Source organism: Sus scrofa, chromosome 8 (assembly GCF_054392235.1).
Source record: "Sus scrofa isolate SSC_HxYL_T2T_F1_AM1 chromosome 8, Sscrofa_HxYL_maternal_Yorkshire_Landrace_v2.0, whole genome shotgun sequence".
In the NCBI taxonomy this organism is placed as follows: domain Eukaryota; kingdom Metazoa; phylum Chordata; class Mammalia; order Artiodactyla; family Suidae; genus Sus; species Sus scrofa.
In genome coordinates, this window is record NC_139390.1 from 85624942 (window position 1) to 85646617 (window position 21676).

The 21676-nt window shown below is 35.2% G+C and overlaps 1 protein-coding gene across 5 annotated transcripts in view; it reads left to right on the forward strand.

The window, feature by feature from the left end:
- IQCM (IQ motif containing M) overlaps positions 1-21676 on the forward strand; it is a 605776-nt gene that overhangs the window by 316491 nt on the left and 267609 nt on the right. For all 5 annotated transcript variants that reach the window (XM_084972727.1, XM_084972731.1, XM_084972730.1 and 2 more), the window contains 2 exons: positions 5835-5925; positions 10421-10479. In XM_084972727.1, the coding sequence (XP_084828853.1) occupies positions 5835-5925; positions 10421-10479 (150 nt within the window). The remainder of the gene's footprint in view (positions 1-5834; positions 5926-10420; positions 10480-21676) is intronic.

A 21676-nucleotide genomic window follows, 5' to 3' on the forward strand; every position in this document is an offset into this window, starting at 1 on the left:
GCTTTCCTTCACTCACCACATTTTTACAGCGCACCTGAGAATAATCCACAGTGAGAAAACAAAACAAAACAACAAATCTAATGAGATATTTGGGGGAGATCCCTGCAGTGTCTGTATATCTCTGGTGACCTTGAACTTTCATCTTCATTTTCATCGGACCTTGCATGAGCCAGCCTCGGAGGAAATGCCTATGGTACATGCCAGATGGTGAGTCAGGCCAGAGACTCCCCCAAATCTAAGAGCCCCCCCCCAAAGGGTGAGGTCATCAGTGAAAGACTGAACCAGAAAAATGAAAAAAGCCTTGCTTTTTGTAAGAGGGCAGTGGTAGAAAAACCTAACTGTCTCAGCCTTGCTCTGAGAGAAGAGAAAAAAAGAAGTTTCCTCTTATAATTCATAACCACGAACAAGATCACGTGGTATTGAATCAGAATCCATATTACTGGTATCTCAAAAATTCATAAGTGAGAAATTAGTTTAATGGTAGTATGAGTTGAAAGTTCCTTCAATTGCCTGGAGGAAAAACAAATTATTTCTTGAAGAAGAGATCTTAATCTCAGTAAATAATTCACATTCCTATGGAATATGAGTTTACAATTTAAAAATATCTCCAGATGCATAAAGAAATGAGTCACTATGAGTGAGAAACTTAGCCTTCTAGCTCTCCCAAAATGAAATTAGATTTATAAAGACCAAAGAGATTAGAACTGTTTGATACAGAATAGAAAATAAATGCTTAATATGTTTAAAAATTAGAGGTATGGAAGTATGAATGATCTAGAGATTATAAAAATGTTCAGGAAAATTTGATAAAGAACTAAAGTAACTTCTAGAAATAAATATGTAAAATTTAAATAAGAAATAGTAAGTTTTAAAATGCAGATTTAATAGAGCTGAAGATAGACTAGATAAAGTAGAAATGATATCTTGAGAAATTTAGAAAATAAAGCACAAAGAGAGGGAAAATATCAAAGTGAAGAGCCCTAGAGAGTATAGTGAAACTTTTAACATAAATATAACCAGAATTTTCCAATTAGGAAACACTAGAGAATGGAGAGAAAAGTAATTTTAGAAGGTATAATGACTACTGCTTCTTGGAGACCTTATTCCAGATCTGGGCCAGAGAAGGGGCAAAGTGAATCTATAATTCTTACCAGGACAAAAAAGAAAGAATGGTCAGTGACTAATAGAGATATGTCAAAATGATAAAGAAACTGGCTGATTTTGGCATTATGAACATCAAAAAGAATCATGATGGAAATAGATTATAAAACAGTGAGTTTTAAAAAAAAAAAGAGAGTATGTTTCAGGGAGTTCCCATTGTGGCTCAGCAGTAATGAACCTGACTAGTATCCATGAGGATGGATGCAGGTTTGATCCCTGGCCTCTCCCAGTGGGTTAAGGATCTATCGTTGCCATGAGCTGTGGTCTATGTCTACAGACACAGCTCGGATCCTGTGTTGCTGTGGCTGTGACATAGGCCTGCAGCTGCACTTCCAATTCGACTCCTAGCCTGGGAACTTCCATATGCCGCAAGTGTGGCCCTAGAAAAAGAATATGTTTGAAAAAGGAGGAAGAAGGAAGAAGAGAGGAAAATCCTTTACAGATTAATGTTAATTTACAAGTTATAGAATTACAAATAACATTGTTTTGCCATTACCAGTGTAATGACTGATTTAGGCAAAAGTTATTACTGGATGCTAAAACCTTTTTTTATGAAAGGTGGTTGGGGAACAGCCAAAGTATCATCCAGAAATTACCAATAGAGGGAGAAATGTACCTTTATAATGGAAATATTTGGCAGTTACAATCTTAATCAAATGATCACAGTAAAGCATCACCTTTTGATGAGATGTAATAGGAAGGACACCATATCATATATGTACTATTTCTGTCAAAAATATTTAATTTCAATTATAGAAGCAATCAGAAGAGTCCAGACTGCCTTCAAGAATATCTATGTTGAAAAGATGAAAAGGGGTAGAAGTTCAGTGTGGTTCAGTTGAAAGACAATGCAAGCCACAAATGTAATTTAAAATTTCCTGGTGGCCATATTAAAAAAGGTAAAGAGAAACAGATGAAATTAACTTCAATGATATATCTTATTTAATTTAGTATATGAAAATATTATTATTTAAACAATTAATATAAATTTATTTGGATTTTTGGGAGATAAACCCTGGAAATTCAGAATCCATTTTAAACTTATAGCACATCTTAATTTAGAGTAGTCATATTTTAAGTACTCAGTAAGTATACTGGTGGTCACTGTAATTAGTCATGGCATTTCTTTTTTTTTTTTTTTTTCCAGGGCCCCGGTTGTGGCATATGGAAGTTCCCAGGCTAGGGATCAAATTGGAGCTGTAGCTACCAGCCGATGCCACAGGCGCAGCAGTGCAGGATCCAAGCCGCTTCTGTGACTTATGCCACACCTCATGACAATGCTGGATCCTTAACCCACTTAACGGGACCAGAGGTGGATGGAACCTGCTTCTTCATGGGTACTAGTCGGGTTTGTTACTGCTGAGCTACAAAGGGAACTCCAGCCATGGCATTTCTAGGTTAAAATAGATCTCAGAAATGTATATAATCTTTGATTAGAACCCCGACTGAAAAAAAATCACTAGAAAGGATGTTTTGGGTACAATTAGGGGAATTTGTGTACGGATACACATTAGATAGTCTTATTGTGTGAATGTTAATGTCTTGGTTGGATGTCGTGAATGTATAGGAGGTGCTTGTTCTTAGGAGCTATGTGATGAAGTATTTAGGAGTGAAATGTACTGATTGCAACTTACTTTCAAACGGTCCAGCAACAAACAACTTATGTATATACATATATTTATATATTTGTGTATGCATATACCATATATTAGTTAGGCTACAAAGTATTTGATTCAAACAACTAAATTAAGAAGCTTAGTTTATTAGATGAATACAGAATAACAAGAGGATATGCATTTTCGGACAAGTATGGAACATTATGAAAATTGACTACACGCTGGTCTGTAGAGTAGGAGTCAGTAAATTTTAAAGAATTTGGAATGATAGAAATCATGTTTTCCAATTACTGTAAAATTAAATTTTAAAGTAATAAAAATAATTAAAAATCCCATTATTTGGAAATCAGGGATTTTTTTATGGAAAGTATGGATGATGGCTTGGAGGGTATCATGGTTAGAGGCAGAAATCCAAGTGAGGAAGCCGTTCATGTTTCAGAGGAGAGATAATAAAGATCTATGTGAAGCAGTATGAGTGGGAAAGGAAGGATGAGATTTGATGACTGATTGTACGAGGAGGCTGAGGAAGAGTGAGTAGCAGAAGTGACTTCTGGGCTTGTGGATGGATGGTAGTATCACTAATTGTGAGAGAGACGTATGGATTGGGATGTCTGTGGGATATGCATATGGAGATAGTTGGTTATTCAGATTTGGCGCTTGAGAATGGTCTGAGCAAGATATATAGATTTCGTGAGGCATCCACATTTAAATGATAAATTACAGCCATGAGAATGGACCAGATCATTCAAATAAAGGGTGAGAAGGCAGCCAAGGAGAGAGCTGTGGGGCATAAACAACAGCTGTTGGTGGTTAAAGCAAAATGAGCTCATGAAGGAGACAGATGGAATAGTCAGAAGTGAAGAAAGTTGAGTGGATGATAGATTCCAGGTGAATGAGTGATTGATTCAGCTGAACTTTGAAGGAAGCATGGTAGATAGTGTTAAAGACTTAAATCCTTCGTTGGAGGTTCTAATGCCTTATGTTCCATTTTTTAAATTTCATAACAAGACCCATAAATATTCATCACTTTACCTGCATTTTCTTCTCCCAGCCTCCCTGTCTTTTATTTTATTTTATTTTGCTTTATTTTATTCTATTTTATTATTTTTGGCTGCTCCCACAGTATCTAGAAGTTCCTGGGCCAAGGATTGAATCTAAGCCACAGCTGTGATCTATGTCATCACTGTGGCAACACAGCTTCCTTAACCCACTGCAGGCTAGGGGTTAAATCTGAGCCACCACAGAAACAACGCCAGATCCTTAACCTTCTATGCTACAGTGGGAACTCCTCTAATTGCTTTAACTAGAAGTGATTTATAATCTGTGTTCCAGAAGTGAAATTCTAGAGTTTGGTATAACTGATTTAGAAACTAGATTTTACATAAGGAAACGATTATGAGCTCAGAGATGTTATAATTTGCCCAAAGTTATATAGTAAATTTTGTTCCCCATCTAAAGGTTTATCTCAACTAATCAGAAGTAATAGGGGATTTTCATATGCTTTAATTGCCTTTCTAGAAATCTTTAACTCCATACTGCTTTTTTTTTTTTTATAGGAGATAACTGCAGTTATTTTCTATTTTGGATGTAGTACTAACATGATTTATTTAAATGGTAGTGCATAGGCTTTCAGTTTAGCAATTAAATGGATTATACCCAACATGTTTAACATTTTTTTTCAAAATGGGCATATCTTTTGCATTATTAATTATTACAGTGGCGCAAGGTTAGTTCCTCTAGTATCATGAAATATGATCATCCATTTACAGCCATTAGCACACTTAGCATATGGCAAATATTTTAAAATGTTTCTATTTTTAAGACTCAAATTTATAAATTCTCTTCTTCGCCTTACTATGATATTTCTCAACTTACCATACATCTTTATATAAAATGTGTCTTTTGAGGTCTATAGTCGCCCTCCAAAGTAAGCCTGGAAGAAATGATCCTCTTTGCATAATTAGGCGGCTGAGGCCCCCTGGGCCTTGCGCGGGATGGTAAAGCCGCGTGAAGAAGGATGACTTTACAGTCAGAGGGATATGGGTGTGAGCTCTGCTTCTGTACCTTTTGACTTAAAAGACCTTGGGTAAACTGCTTTCCTGATGTATAAAAGGAATAATCATGATACTTCACCAAAACCCCCCAAAACAGTCTTGAGGTTTAAATGGATTAATTCACAGGAAATGCTACCTAACACCCTTGATAAAAATAGTCAATAAATATTAGCATTCTATTTTCCATTTCTCTGTATTTTTTATATTCTCTGTTATACATTTTAAATCTGTTTGTAATGCTGTGACGGTTCTCTTTTGTTTGTTAGCATGGACACACCAACTAGTTTGTAAATATTTTCTAAAACAGCGGGTTTAACCCCCTGTGTTCCCTGTATCTTTAATATCTTTTTAATATACCTGTGCTGTAGATATATGACTTAATATTTTGTCAGAGTGTTTCAAACTATGTTAGTCCCAGTATCTGTACAAAATAGAAAGTAATAGTTATTTTAAAATATTTGCGTAAGTTTCTTTTTAGACTCTAAGAACTAGATTTTTTGTAAAGCATAATCTGTCTTTTCTGGACTTTAGTCTTTCTATCAAATGGAGGAGATTTCTGGAGCACTCAGTAATCCTATTTACATTAACTTATGATCGCTAAATTATTTTTAAATGGCTGGTTCTCCTAGAAAAGCTAAGCCTTATGGAGATAAGGGTGATAATAATGCTGATATGTATAAACAAAGCTGTTTATATTCATTGGTATGTGCAGTATTCTTGCAGACATTTCTCTGGGAGACATCTCCTTTCTGATATATGCAGTTCATTTACTCTATATTTTCAGTCCTAATTTTTAGTAATTGAAAAACATCTGAGGAGCGTGGGGTGAAAAAAAGCCACTCAAATGTGTTTTTAGAGTATTTTCACGTTAGTAATTTTTTTGAAAAGTATTATACCTCTTGTTATTAAAAAATCTGTGATTTGCAATTTAATTCAAAAATACACTTAGAACTTGAAAACTGATAGTAAACAATTGAAGCTTTTCTTTTCTTTCGGATTCCAGAGCAAGTTAAACTGGGTAAAGTAGTGACTGATATTGAATCAGTAAGTAAAAAAATGGAGAAAGAAAAGCAGCAGCACCATGGAAAGTCCAGGTAATGTGTAATTGGCTAACCTGTAGAAAACATACACTTTTCTTCTCCTTTGCCAGTATTTCTTGACCGATTGTCATGGTTTCTCCAGTCTGTTAACACCCCATGCATGAGGCAAATTTATCCTTCTGCTTGAGTACCTCAGAGCATATCAATTATCAAAATTTTTAGTTTTCAGTTCAATTAACTTTTGAACTGGAGGATGTCTGAGTAGTTAAGCAAACCATCTGGGTTTTACAGTGCATAAGCTCAAATCCAATTTGTGGCTTTCTTGAGAAAAATGCCATATTTTATGATAATATTACATAAGCTTAGAATTTTAATAACTCATCTGCAGCAATTATGGAGCAGAGTTAAGTTATAATTTTTTCTTTCTTAATGTAATAATTTAAAGTTAGGCTTTTACTAACAGAAGGTGAGGCTGATCCTACAGAGTATAGTTTGAAGGCAAGAATTTTGAGCATGGCTTCTGCTTTCCAAAGGTGTCTGGAGATGGGTCCATTACTTTACGGAATTGTAAACTAAATAGCAGGATCAGCTTTAAGGTAACATAAAAGTATTGTGTACATAATTGTTGGTCCTAAAGCTACACATAGAACCTGTAAGACCTTTCAGCGCATTTTGTAGGAACATTTACACTTGTAGATATAAATACTGCTCTGTTAAAATGTACTTTTCAATGGCTTGTTTTACATTAATTTGCTATATAACAGTCAGAAATTTGGGGTAATTGGCACAGTTATGAATAATAGAAATTTGAGAAAAATGTTGCCATGGCTATAAAGAATGTCCTGGATCTTCCAACACGTATTCTGCAAACTGTGCTTAGCACTACAAGTTTCATGTTCTGAAGTAATTGGCTTAAATGTAAAGACACTGGAATTTGGAAGAATGGTCTAACTGCTGTTTTACCATGGTAAGAGAAGATATTCATAATGAAAGAAAAGAAATGATTGGAAATTTACCAGTTAAAAAAAAAAATTCTTTCTGCCTCTAAAGTTAACCTAAGACCCAGGTTAGTCTAGCAGAGTGTTAGCTGTTAAAAGAGTAGTTAGTACAGCAATGTAACCAACCAGTTTAGAATTTTAGGTAAACTTTAAAACTAGAAAAGTGAACTAAATGGACTTGAAAAACTACCATTTTTTCCTTTTTCCTTTTTCCTTTTTTTTTTTTTTTTTAATGGCTGCACCTGTGGCTTATGGAGTTTCTCAGGCTAGGGCCCTAAGTGGAGCTTCAGCTGTCGGCCTACACCAGAGCCTCAGCAACGCAGGATCTGAGTTGCATCTGCGACCTACACTACAGCTCACAGAAGTGCTGGATCTTTAACCCACTGAGTGAGGCTAGTGATCGAACCTGCAACCTCATGGTTCTGAGTTGGGTTTGTCTCCACTGCGCCACAATGGGAACTCCCTCATTTTCAGTATGTTTAGATGGGGCTTGTAATCCAAGGAAGAAGAAGAATTATTTAGGGACAATTGGAGTACTCATTAGTAATAAATCTGATCAGGTTTAATAGTGTGTCCTTCTCAAGAGAAATTGAGTATGCAGGAGATTTATTTCCCAAAGAGTCATCCCTTCTGCAACTGGTGAAAGATAAAGGTCTCTTGACACCTTAATATTCCTTTTTTTTTTGGGGGGGGTGTCTTTTTCTCTTCTTAGGGCTGTACCCGCAGCATATGAAGGTTCCCACGCTAGGGGTCTAATTGGAGCTATAGCTGCCTGCCTACGCCACAGCCACAGCAATACCATGTCCAAGCTGCATCTGGCAATGCCAGATCCTTAACCCATTGAGTGAGGCCAGGGATCTCAAACCTGCAAACTCATGGTTCCTAGTCGGATTCGTTTCTGCTGAGCCACGACAGGAACTCCCCCCTAATATTCTATTTTTAATGAAAACCTGTCCTGCTTAATGAGGAAGATCAACATCCTTTGAACTTAAGAACTTGCGTACTTACTGTTCCAGTGACAGCCTGGGGCACATTAAGCCTGAGCCTTGGTCACCAAGGCTGTCTTGTCTTTACTTATAGCTAGCTAGCTTATGGTGGTAACTTGTTTCCTCCTCAAGCAGTTAGCTTCATTTCATAAATGTTAGAAGTGTGATAGGAATGCAAAAGGAAAGACACATGTGTTTTTGGACATGATAACTTCGGGTTTTAGAAAACCTGTGCTTAACTAGGCAAATAAAATGTCATTGGACATTATTGAAGTCTAGTTCACTACCTAAGGAACATAAGCAACAGAAAGGAAAATACAATCAGTCAGGAAATCTGGAAGGTGATTGTTAACAATGCAGGGAAGGCTCTGGGACTAATGAGCATGAATTTCCCGACTCTGTGAGATTCTGGGAAGGTTTCTATTCAAGACAGACCCCTGTGAGAGGAGTTACATAAAAGCTATTTACAATTCCCCTGAAGAGGCCCTGGAAAACACTAATTTTTAAGGTGAAGCATAATAGTTTTAGGTGGACCATAAAAATATTGGCCTAACAAGAGAAATTTTCTCGGAAAATACATGGAGAAATATGAAATGTATGATTTCTTCCTTTTCCCAAATTTCTTTAGTTTGACTTACAGAGGCAAACAAAATAGAATACTTCCGCATTCCGAAATTTGAGAAAGTGAAGTTCTTCATTCTTTGAATTCTGATTTCAAAGATTAATTATCATACTTTACATATTATTTTTGATGACAATAATAATAAATGTGAGTGCATTCTAAATGTTAATTTTACATCAAGGTAATTTATTTACTATGCACTTACTTGTTACAGCTGGTTTTTGAGTTGATAGGGTATGGTACATTTAGAGATATGTTGACTGCAAAGCTATGAATGCATTCTGTATTTCAGACAAGTCAGCCTGGCTTTCCTCCTCTAATTCTGTGATCAGTGAGTGTCTTGTGTGTTACATGGCAATTTGTATTCAGGTTATTCTGATCAATTTAATAATAGAATGAGGATATTATAAAATAATGATAGAATCCCTCATGGCATTTCACATTTGTGTTGAAACAACTCTGGCATTTTATCTTAATGTTTGTATGATGTTTTGCATAAGCAGACAAATTGTAGTATACTTCTATTGGAATCTTTGATTAATAGGAAATTGCTCTAAAGTGCAATTAATAGTTCTAATCTGGAGATTTAGGTACTAACCAGGAACCAGTTACAAGGAAGCAAAGCAAACTACAACTGTGTATCTTGGCCCCATTCTTGGTGGCATATAAATAAAATTCCAGAATTCCAAATGGAGTTTTGCAAAGTTGCTTGCATATTCAAACCTCTCTCATATTTTCCCTTGATGATATGATTTTGTCATAAAAGGCATACTTCAGTTCTTTGGCAATTACATAAGCATGACCACATGAGTGACAGCTAGACTAATGAACTCTAGAAGTCACTCGTTTATTTACTATTTAGTAAGCACCTACGGTATGTCAAAAATTGAGCTCTAAACAGGAATTCACAGACTTCCTTCATAGAACCTAGATTTTTGATGGGCAGAATGTTTTAAAATCCTAAAAATTTATATAACATTTGGACTAGCAATTCCATTTTTAGGCCAAAATAATAGTTTGCATGTTTGTACACTTTCAAAGTAATATATTAACAATATATTATTAAGTGCGAAAAATAAGCTAAAAAGTTCAGGTACATTTACATACACCTAAACATAGAGAAGATGTGGGGGATATTACACGTTCATCATGGCAAATGGTATCAGTATAAAGTGCAGTATTAAGGAGGCTACATAGTTCCTACTGCCTGGATTTAAATCCTGGCTCCAATCATTTCTAGCTGGAGTCTTCTGTACACTACTTAACCCCTAAATCTCTTAGTTTCTTCATTTATAATATGGGTAAAATAATAGTAAATACTCAGAGGTTTGTTGTGAGGATTAAATGCAGTAACACACACTCAGGGCTTATAATAGTGCTGAGCTCATAGGAAGTATTTAAGGTTTTGCAGTTACTACTCCAATACTAGGGTAGTGAAGTAGGGGTGATTTTTATTGTCTTGCTTATTTACATCTTCTAAAGTTTCTGTATGGTACCGTTTTCTGATTCAGCTGACTTGGGTGAAGCTTTCCAAGTCATGATAGAAAAATGTCTCACTTCAGATCCTTGCAAAACAGAAGAAATAGGTGTATGCTGTGTGTTGATTTTTATGATTTTTGTTGAAGTTTTTCTTTCAGAAAGCAAATGTTCCTATGTTATCCACGCTCAGAGCCAGAAGAAATTGGCATTAATTTGCCTTCATAAATATTTATAGAGGGCCTACTATGTGCTCCTTAACTCTGCAGTGAGAACACTGAGGATCCAGTAGTTGTAGTCTCTGTCAATAAGAGGCAGGTGGGCTTCTCTGAGTGATTAGCATCTAATCCTGTAACATTGGACTTGGAAGTCTGGATTACAAAATAGAGACTGTTAAAGCACTGGAAACTCTAACTCATGTTTTGGAAACAGAATGTTGGACTCACTATGTGCTTTCCCATCATCAGCCTTGGCCTGCACTTACGACCCATGACCTCCTCTTCCATGGGGCTTCTGAAGGAAAATGGTGAGTCCCACGGCTTAAGGGTGGTAGCAACACAGTGATTTTCACTACCTTGAATTCATGAAAAATGCAAAGTTAAACAGCTAGTATTGAACAGTCATTTCCTTTAAGTGTCATTTCAAATATCGCGTCACAAGATAGAGATTTCAGAAACAGCCATATCACTGATTTTCAGTTCCTTTATTTGAACTTGAGAGTTTGGATTTTTTTTTTTTTTTAATGTGGGTAAATAGCGAAGGTTTCAGGAAATTACAAGGATAAATTCTTATAATTTTAAAAGTTCCTCTGGAGTTGTTTTAAAAAAACATGTAATTCTTTGAAAGGTGATGTAGATGACCCTCTAAAATCCCTTAAGTGTGATGGAGCACCTTTCTGGGACTTGGTCAGCTACGTGAAGACCTAGGGAGCTATTGATTCAAATAAACTATTTTGTAGTTCTCCTCCTTTGTAACTTGTTACCCATGGTCTTGAGCTTCAGGCTGTCATTAAGGGAAAACTCTTCTTGTAGAGTGGGACTTTGATTGATGTTTGGAATACATTTTTGAAAATTTGCAGCATAAACTCCTCCTTGTGTTCTCCAGGCACTCTTGCTTAAAATTTCCTTTATCCAACTACAATTTTTATTTGTTTGGATTATTACCAAAGGAATTTAAGCATCAGTTGGAGGCTCATCAGACACATTTTTATTAATCCAACCAATATTCACCTAAATTGTTAATAATTGTGAGTATAATGTCACAATCTTGAACACACACAACAGGTCTGCCTCAAGTTTTTTGGCTATTATGTTGGTCCATAGCTTAAAGTCTTTTAAAGCTTGATCAGATAATTTGAGGCCCAAGGGTAGTAGAATAATATATGGTCTCAATTGAGTCTGGAATTAAATATGTATAGGAGAGGTAAGTGCTGTCAGAAATTCCTCATGTGGTGTAGGATCCACTGGGCGAAATATTTTTAATAGATAGCTGTCTTGAAATCTGATAACCCTGCAAGCTGAGGTTTATAGCCCTTAACTATTACATTATAAAAAAGGTGGTTTAGCTTAAAACTAAAGCGACATCAATGAAAGTGCTGCATTAGTGAAAGTTCTGCTAATTGTGTGACACTTAGAGTTTACTCAGGATCATCCCAGGAGTTGATAAAAGCCTCCATTTTCAAATACCATCCACCTCACATAAATCGTATGTGTCTTCCCTTCATGGAGGAGTGTATCAGCCCATAGAAGGGTTTGGCAGTTCCCACAGCATATGTCTCAAAGTAGAAATGGAAGTCTCCTTTTTCTATCTACATGGAACATACTATACAAGGTCTTGGCCACTGTTTGTTTAGTGCTAAAAAAAGATTGAAAAATTTCTTGTCAAATTTTTGCTGAGAGAATCCCAGTTACTAGCTACAGACTAGTGTGAAAATGTGAGTGGAAGGCTTGGAGAATGAGCAGTCACCTACATGATATGTTTTGAGATTTGCTAAAGGTTCTGTCTTTGCAAAAATGTTCTGCTAAAATATCTGTAATATTTGCTAATGGAACCATAACTTCATGGAAGCTAAAGAATCCCTGTACTTATCAGAGAGACTGGCACATATTGGGCATTAACAAACATTTGTTAAGTGAATGAATGAGTGAAGATAAAAGGAGAAGCTACTCAAATGGAATATACCCCTATATGTATCTCGGTGTCTGTTTCTGCACAGCAGGCTGACACTTGAAAACTGCTAAAAGGAAAAATAATTTTGGAAAGTAAAATACATTAATAACAACCATGAATATAAACATGCAAAAGAATAGCACTGGACAGTGTCTCGGTACAATTCTTGTTTAGAACGATCATAGCCTTGTAGGCTGCACAGTTACCATAAAAATAAGTAAAATATTATACCATTTATATGCTTTAAAACCAAAATGTTGGGCAGATTATTAGTTTTATGATATGTCTCTCAGTACTCATAAACATCATGGGCAGTTTAAAGGCTGAACATGCTGAAAGTGTAAAAAATTGCAATAAAAATCATTATTTCCAAATGCTACCAGGTAGCTATTGTTTTTTTCTTAAAATGAAATGTATTTTTAATCAAATGTGAATGAGAATTTCATCACTGCTTTGTTGTATGTGAAGCTTTTGTTTTAAGCTAAACTACTTTTTTATAATTGCAACATTTATTTTAATAAGGACAGAAATATCTGAAGGCCTGTGGCTGGAGACTTGTTTTGTGTCAACTATTAGTAAAATGTGAAAAGATGTTGATTTTCTTTTTGAATGACCTAGATGTGGTCCTTGCTTTGTGTTTTGGGTGAAAAATAATGAATTTTTTTATGCTTATCAATTATTTGGTTCATTTTAAGGCTGCAGTCTGAAAATTTGCACAACCAAGCCTTTTTCCCACACATTATTGTAACTGTTTAGTTCAGTAAGTTACAACTTCACCAAATGTCTGAAACAGTCACTAAAGTCTCTTGAATAACAGAATGTTGCTTACATTTGGGAGAATGTAGATCTGTGGTTTTCTCTGGAGTGTGTGATAGTGTACTTTGCAATTGAAGTTGCCCATTTTTTTTTTTTTTTTAAGGATAGCTAAAGTATTCTTATTAAAAGAAAAAGAGTTCCCATTGTGGCTCAGTGGTTAATGAACCTGACTAGCATCCATGAGGACACCAGTTTGATCCCTGGCCTCACTCATTGGGTTAAGGATCTGGCATTGCCATGAGCTGTGGTGTAGGCTGCAGATGCGGCTCAGATCAGGCATTGCTGTGGTTGTGGTGTAGGCCAGTGGCTACAGCTCCGATTCAACCCCTAGCCCAGAAACCTCCATGTGCTGTGGGTTCAGCCCTAAAAAGACAAAAAAAGAAAAAAGAACAAAAAGAAAAAGGGAAGGGAATTAGAACATAGGAATTAAGACAAAGTCATGATTTTTATCTATTTGACATATATATTATATATTGTGTATAATAATGTATAATGTCAAATGATTCCCTTCATTACCTCTCCTTCCTACGATAATTGATTGATTTTTATCCATTCTCTCATATCTTTAAGAATTTAGCCCCTGGATCCTTGTAACTTTCTCTAGCACTAATCTTACAATAACTCTGTGATTTTGGTATCCAAATAAATAACCCTGCTAACTCATTAGCTTCTCAGTTCCTTAAATTCTTTTCCTCCAGTGGTTTTGCTGTTTGTCATACTAAATGTATATTCTCTGATAGTTATGGTCTAGAGACCTTTGAAATATTTCCAAAATCTCACATTGAAGAGCACCGCCAGTCAAGCAGACTACCTTCTAAACTCTAACATTTCTTATTTTTACTCTGGGGACCCCCAAAGTATGGTGATCAGTTTTCGAATTTTTTTCTCTAGTTGTACTCATTCTCTTGATTGTACTGTGATTTTATCCAGTCCGTAGCTTTATCTATCCTTTATATGAAGTTAACTCCAAATTTATATCTCCAACCTGGCTGTTCTCCTCAACTCCAGCTCACATTCAGATGTTTAATTAGTATTTCTGTCTGGGTTTTTAATGGACATTTCAAATATAACATGTACAACTCATAAACTTTGTACATTTTGTTTCTACCTAGAAAGCTCTTTACCTTAGACATCTGAGCATCATTCCTTTACCAATTCTGGGCTTTGTCTGAATGCCTTCTTATCAGTGAGGCCATCCCTAACCAGCCTATTAATAACAGCAACTATTCCTCCTGGCCCCATTTACCAATCCTGCTTTATTTTTACCTCTTAACAGTTAAGGCTTCAGGACATGTTGCCTATTTTACTTATCTAGCTTTTGTCTACTCCTCCTGCTGGAATGTGACCTCCAAGAATGAAGATAGTTTTGACTGATTCATTCATCACTAAATCCCTTGGACCCAGAATCTTTCCTGGAACATAGGAAGTGCTTTTTTTTTTTTTTTTTTTTTTGAAGAAAGAATTAAGATATTGTTTTATTTTCTAAAAGTGTGGTACCAATTTTTGTATTTATTTTTTCTAGTCAATAAAGAAAGTTACCTAATTTATTCAGATAAATATTGTCACCAGTGAGTTCAAATATGCTGTTTTTATTTTGAATGAGAAATTACAGCTGGGAAAAAAATACAGCTCTGTATGTGTATGTTTCTGAAAATATGATGAAAAACCATGTAAGGAAAGACTTCTGGATAAAGAACACCTGAAAATGCCAGTTAAATATTAAAAAAAAACTTAAAACCTGGTTGAACTGCTACAAAAATAATAAAACCAGAAAATATAAGGAAGCCTGATTCCACAGGGGTTTAATGCTTTTTTTTCCTTATTCCTGGCAGCCTGTAACTTTCCTAGTTAAACTCACACAGCTGGCATCACTTTTCTTCCTCTTCCTATCTCTTTCTCTCTCTTCTCTCATCTGTCAGCATTTACTGTATCTACATTTATTTATTGCCCAGCGTCAGGTATCTAGAATTAGATTAATAGAAATCCTTGTTCCATGATGCATTATTGTCACTGGTCCATGGATTGCCCTCTTTAGTTAATTAGTTAATTAATTTGTTTTTTTAGGGCTGCAACTGCAACATATGGAGGTTCCCAGGCTAGGGGTCCAATCAGAGCTGTAGTCACTGGCCCACACCACAGCCACAGCAACACTGGATCCTTAACCCACTGAGCAAGGCCAGGGATCAAACCTGCATCCTCATGTTTGCTAGTCAGATTCATTTCTGCTGAGCCACGACGGGAACTCCTAATTTACTTTTTGTATTATTTAGTATCATAATGAACTAGCAAAATCATCCCACAGCCAAGAGACTATAATATTGACAACTATCACTCTCTTGTGTACCTGTTACAAATCCTGTATGCCTTTGCTTCCACCCCAGATTTGGAGGAATTCTATTAAATTCTTGCTACTAATTCTTTGTTAGTGATAGTGTGGCTAGTCTTTTCACTTTCTTTAGGATGCCTTTGATAAACAAATAATATTGTTTTAAATACAGTAAAATTTAGCAAAAATGCTATCCTATAGAAGGACTATGAAGTACTTTTAAGTTTGCTCTTCCTCTCTTTTTGAATTTCTTACCATTATTGTCCATTATTTCAGTTTTGTCTTTTTTTTAAACTTTACTCTCACAAGCCATGCCATAATTACCATTATATTATAAATACAATGTTTGTTTAGATTAATCTTCCTCTAGATAGATTAAGAAATGAGAAAAACTTAGAGAATTTTAGGATGAAATATAGATGGACATGAAGTAGCCTTCCTTTTACTTAGGCCTTTTTAGAACTGTTTCAAGAATATTTTATGGTTTTCTGTGTATTCTTTTAAGATTTATTTCTATGCATTTGATGTTTTGATGCTACTTTAAATGGTATTTAAAATGTTATTTCACCCCAGTGCCTTTTCTGGAATATAGACATACAGTTGATCTTTTTACTTGGACCTTATAACCTCATGGCTTTTATAAGTTAACTTACTAATTCTAGTAGTTTATCTGGTTTATTTGTTGATCCTTTTAGACTTCCTATTTGCATAGTTTAACCATCAATCATGACAGATTTTTTTCCTTTTCTTCCTTTTCTAGAGCTTTTATTGATTTTTTTCTTACCTTATTATATTAACACCCTGTGCACTTTGTAAAAAAGACGTGGTGAGGAGCTTTCTTGTCTCATTTCCTATCTCAGAAGGAATTAAAATGTATAGTGTTTTAGACTCTACTAAAAAGTTCCTAGGTTGCTGAGAGCTTTTATCATGAATCTATATTGAATTTTATGAGATGATTTTCTTTTTATCTCTGAAGATGATTACTTGATTTCTTATTCTTTTCATATAGTGAATTGTAATCATTTCATTGGTTTTCACATGTTAAACTAATCTTTAGTCCTGGAATAAAGCTCATATGAATTCAATTTGCTCATATTCTGTTGAGGGTTTTTCCATGTTATTGGTGAGAAAAATGACCTGTAATTTTCCCTGTTTTGTAATGTTCTTGTCAGAATTTGGTGTTGGGGTGATGCCATTTTACAATGAGTTAGAAACCGTTTCTCCTTTTCCCATTGTTTGGAAGAGTTCATATAAGTTTGTGTTGTGTTTTTCTCAGATGTTGGAGGAAAATCCTAAGTGAAGCTCTCTGCCCTGGACATTGCTTTTATATGGAACTTTCAATTCACAGATTAAATATCTTCAGTAAAATTAGGACCGATGAAACTGTTTTCAACTTCTTTTGATTTTAATAAGTTATGTTTATAGTGATCTGTCTAAATTGTTGAAAGTATTACCATAAAGTTGTCCTTAATGACATTTGTACTGCTGTCGTCTTTTTAATTTTTATTACTAATTCTTTAGGCTCTCTCTCGTTCTCTCTTGCCTTCCCTCCCTCTTTCTTTCTCTTTGGTTAGTTTTGCTAAAGGTCAGTCAACTTTATTGTTTTACTTATTTTTTTAAACCAACTTTGTGCCAGTTTTCTCTGTAGGACATTGCCTTCTAATCAATGAATTTCTGTTAATTGCTATATTTTCCTGATCTTCATGTTGATCCTCTCTGATAGAGCACTTTCTTTGAGACCCTAATATTTGTTTGATTTTACTTCAGCATTTGCTCATAACAATGAACATTTTCAAAATTGTATGATATTATTATCTAACTAGTGGGATGCAGTCTTCTCTCACTAAAATGAATGAGTATTTTAGGAAATTAGTCCTCCTTTAAACATAGCCAATAGTGTAGTAGACATATGGGAATCTCAAAAAAAAATGCTTTATAAATAGTTTTTGTTCCCCTGTGAAGATAGCTTAAAATAAACAAAACCCTTATCATTAGACTCATATTAAGATCAATTACAAGGTGATTATTTTATATCAAGGTGATTACAAAAAAGATTTGAAAATATGAATTTAAGATATTTAAAGTATTTTCATTATTTTTTGCCACAATGGCCACTCTAAATTAAAGATAGATGTTTATGATAAATAGTGTAATAAATTTCTTTTTAATATAATATGCTAGTAATATTTTTCTTTTTATAAGTTGTCTTCCTGATTCTAATGAGATTTTTAGGCATGGTCAGTCTAACTTATCCCATCTTTCAGATGATGACATTAAATATTAAGAAGCTTGAAACTTACTCAAGTCTTACAAGTATCTGTCTTCTGATTTGTGGTCCATTTTCCATTTTAATGTTTTGCTTTATAGATGTTCATATTGTCTTAGGGGTATCAACTGATATTTTGCTTCTTAACTATGAAATTGAGATACTTTCAGGCTATATTTCAAGGCAAAACAGAGTGATTCAATAGAGGATGGACTTATGAAATGAGTATTTTGTTGCATATGATTATGAACTAAAAGTTCAGGTAAATTTGTATAGTTTTTGAGAGTTGTGCTCCATCTGATTCCATACAGTCTAAATTTGGTGTTTCTTACTACTGTACATATTTGTGAAATTAGATTTTCAGGCAATCTTATAAGTTTATCAATGATGTTACTGCATCTGATACAATTTTAGAGTGTTAGCCTTTATGTTGAATTATAAATTAATTGTATTGCTATTTCTGTATGTAACAACATAATAGGAAAAATAGTTTTCTTGTATGATTCCCCACTGCTCACGTTAATAGAAATTTCATAGAAGCACAAGTGTTTTATTGTCAGAAAACACATCTTGCCTCATCTTCTTTAGGGAAATGTGAAAAATATTTTTAATGTACCAGATTCTAAACTATCAAAAATTTTCATGCTGAGAGAAATGCATGCTATGGTATTAAAAGTGTTCAGCAAATCTCTAGGAGATACTTGTGGGATGTAAAAAAAAAAAAAAAAAAAAAGCTATTTTCAATCCATTTCTTAAATCTGGGTATTTATATGTTTACTGTGCACTCTGTCAGGAAAAGAAAAACGAGCAAGCTTTAGCTAATTTTGCTTAGGCCAATTTTTAAAATTTCAAGAGAGATTGGATATGTTGTCAATAAATGTTGATGATGGGAAGAAGATGCATTCCATAGTGAATTACAGATATTTCTTATTCTGACTTAATCTTGAAATATAGCTTATTCAAATATGAAATTTCTTATTCAAAATTGTCTTGAGATACAACCTGTAACAGATTGGCAATTTATTTATATATCCTGAAGTAAGATTGAGAGGACATCTTTAGGCCAGTGACGTACAATAGAAATGAAATTTGAGACATACTTATAATTTAAAATTTTCTAGTAGCCACTTTAAATATGAAAACGGATGAAATAAATATTAAGCACTTCTTATTTAGCCTAAAACATATGCACAAAATTTATCCTTTTAATATGTAATCCATATGAAAAATTAACATATTTTACATCCTTTTTTTTTTCCCCTTACTAAGGCTTTGAAATATGATGTATAATGTAACTCACAGCACATCTCACTTCATACTAGCCACATTTCAAGTGCTCATGGCCACATGTTACCATACTGACAGCACAGCCTTGGATTTGGGGCTGCATCAGACTTCGGTCACTCATTTCTGTGATAATACTTGACACATAGTAAATGGACAGTAAATGTTTAAAAAGAAAAGAAGAACAAAAATGGAAGCAAAGAAAGGTAGTAGAAGTGTGCAGTCAGATAGAACCAGGTGTCACACCCACTTACTGGTCAGATGCCCTTGGTTAGGGTATTTACTCTTCCTAACCTCAATGTTCTTTTATAGGCATGAGATATTTGTATCTGCCTCTCAGAATTAATGTGAAAGAACTGAAAGTAACATAAATAGAGCACCTGCTTGGTTTCCTTCCATCCCATTTCCTTTCTGAAAGCTGAATTAAGCCATGTAGTAGATGACTTAATCTATTTGTATCTACTTTCATTAGATCTTATAAATTACCCCCACCAAACGGAGTACATTTTTTTAAGTTACATGACAATGGAAAGGAAGGAACTAGAATTCAAGAATAGGAGGTTCTTGGCATCAAAAATGTAGCCGAGGACCATTACATTAAAGTACTTAGCATACTGTGGAATTAATTGCCTTGATCTCAATTATAGATACTTAATTTCTGAAAGAGTCTTTAAACACTCAGGTCTACATTTAGTTATACGAACAATTTTGGGAAGTAACTTTCAGACGGATAGCCAATGTATTTATTTATTTATTTATTCATTCATTCATTCAGTCTTTTTAGGGCCGCACCCATGGCATATGGAGGTTCCCAGGCTAGGGGTCTAATTGGAGCTGTTGCTGACTGCCTACACCAGAGCCACAGCAATGCCAGATCCGAGCCGTGTCTGTGATACACCACAGCTCACAGCAACGCCGGATCCTTAACCCACTGAGCGAGGCCAGGGATCGAACCCACAACCTCATGGCTCCTAGTTGGATTCGTTAACCACTGAGCCACGACAGGAACTCCACAGATAGCCAATTTAAAACATTAATGGCATAAACACTTCAGATCTCAGGCCTGACCCAGCCTCAGGGACTTGCAGAAGGAAATAAAGTTCTTTTCTACACTCACACATGTGTATACACTGTATAGCATATATGCAGAAATATGCAGAAAACCTAAATATGGTGTGGAGCTTGCATTGTGGGTGTGCAACGCTTTGGTCACATAGCACTTCACTCTCAGAAGGGGGTCAGTGCTTGGGGGTTAATGCTCTGTGGTTGCCAGTACCTTTAAATATGTAGCTTGTAAGTGAGTCTGATAGAATGGAACGTGCACTAGAAGCTTGGAGCCTTGGTTCCCAGTTGCTTCCACCTCCTATCCCCGTCCTTGGCCCTGGGATGGTTCCAGGTTCCAGTCCAGAGAATGCAGTCACTCTTTGCCCAGGGTTCGGATCTAGATGCAGGAGCAAGGAAGGTCCCAGGGGTGCAGGTCCCAGGTGAGCCTGCACTTGTCCAGCCAGTGTCATCACGCTCAGTGGAGCACAGCATTAAATAGCAAATAAAACACACCATGACAGACTGTGAGAAACCGCTGAGTAAATAAAGATTTGGTATGATGTAATGAAGAATTATGAGGTTAACCCTGTGTGAGCCCTATATAGCTCATCAAATAGAACACTGTCAGTACCCAGTAGTCATCCATCCCACCTTTCCTCTTCCCACTTAGAACACTCTTATTCACCCGCCACAGTTAACCACTTGCTTTAGTTTTGTATTAACAATATCTGTGCTTTTCTATTTCTGCAATCCAGAGTGATGGTAAATTATTTGTACATATTTTAAAATTTTATATATATATTATATAGTACTGCATGTATTTGTTGTGCCTTACCTGTTTTGCTTAACATTTCTTGTAAAATTTGTCCATGCTGCTCCATACTGCTGTAGCTGGTTATTTCTCCTGCTGTACAGTATATTATTTTAGGAATAATCATGACATTTTTAGTCTGTTCCTGATGGGCAGCGAGTGGTTTTCACTTTAGGACTGTTACGCACCATACTGTATATATCTCCTGGTGCACATGCGTAAGTGTTTCTCTAAGGTTTATACCAAGGAGAGAATTTTTTTGGTTCATGGGTTATGTCTATTTTCGACTTCTCAGTAATGCCAAACTGTATTACAAGATTGGTACTAATTTGCACTTACCCTTGCAGAGAATGAATGTTCCTATTGTTACAATCTCTTCAGCTCTTGGAATTTTTAAAACACACAGATTTGTTCCATTCAGTTGGGATTCAGTGTTTTCAAAATTGTTTATTTTTAATTCGCATTTCTCTAGTTTTTATGAGATTGAGCATTCATATCATGTAATTCTCAGCCATTTGGATTTCCTATTTTTTAAAATAATTTTTATTTTTTCCATTGTAGTTGGTTCCAGTGTTCTGTCAATCTACTGCACAGCAAAGTGACCCAGTCACACACACATATATATATATATATATACACATTCTCTTTCTCACACTATCCTCCATCATGTTCCATCACAAACGACCGACATAGTTCCCTGTGTTACACAGCAGGACCCCAAGGCCCATCAACTGGATTTCCTGTTTCTAAAAGTCTTGTTTCAGTTGCTTTTTCCCCCTAAGTTTCTTTTGAGTTGTCTATTTTTTTCTTATTGTAAAAATTCTTTATAAAATTTTATAAACTGCATCTTTGCTAATTGCATCTGTTAAAAATACTCCTCCAGCTCTTTGGCTTGTCTCATTTATGGTATCTTTTGATAAATAGAAATCCAATTTATCGGTGTTTCCTTTAACTGCTTTTATATCTTGTCTTTAAAACATGAAATTCTCTGCTAACTAAAGGTCATT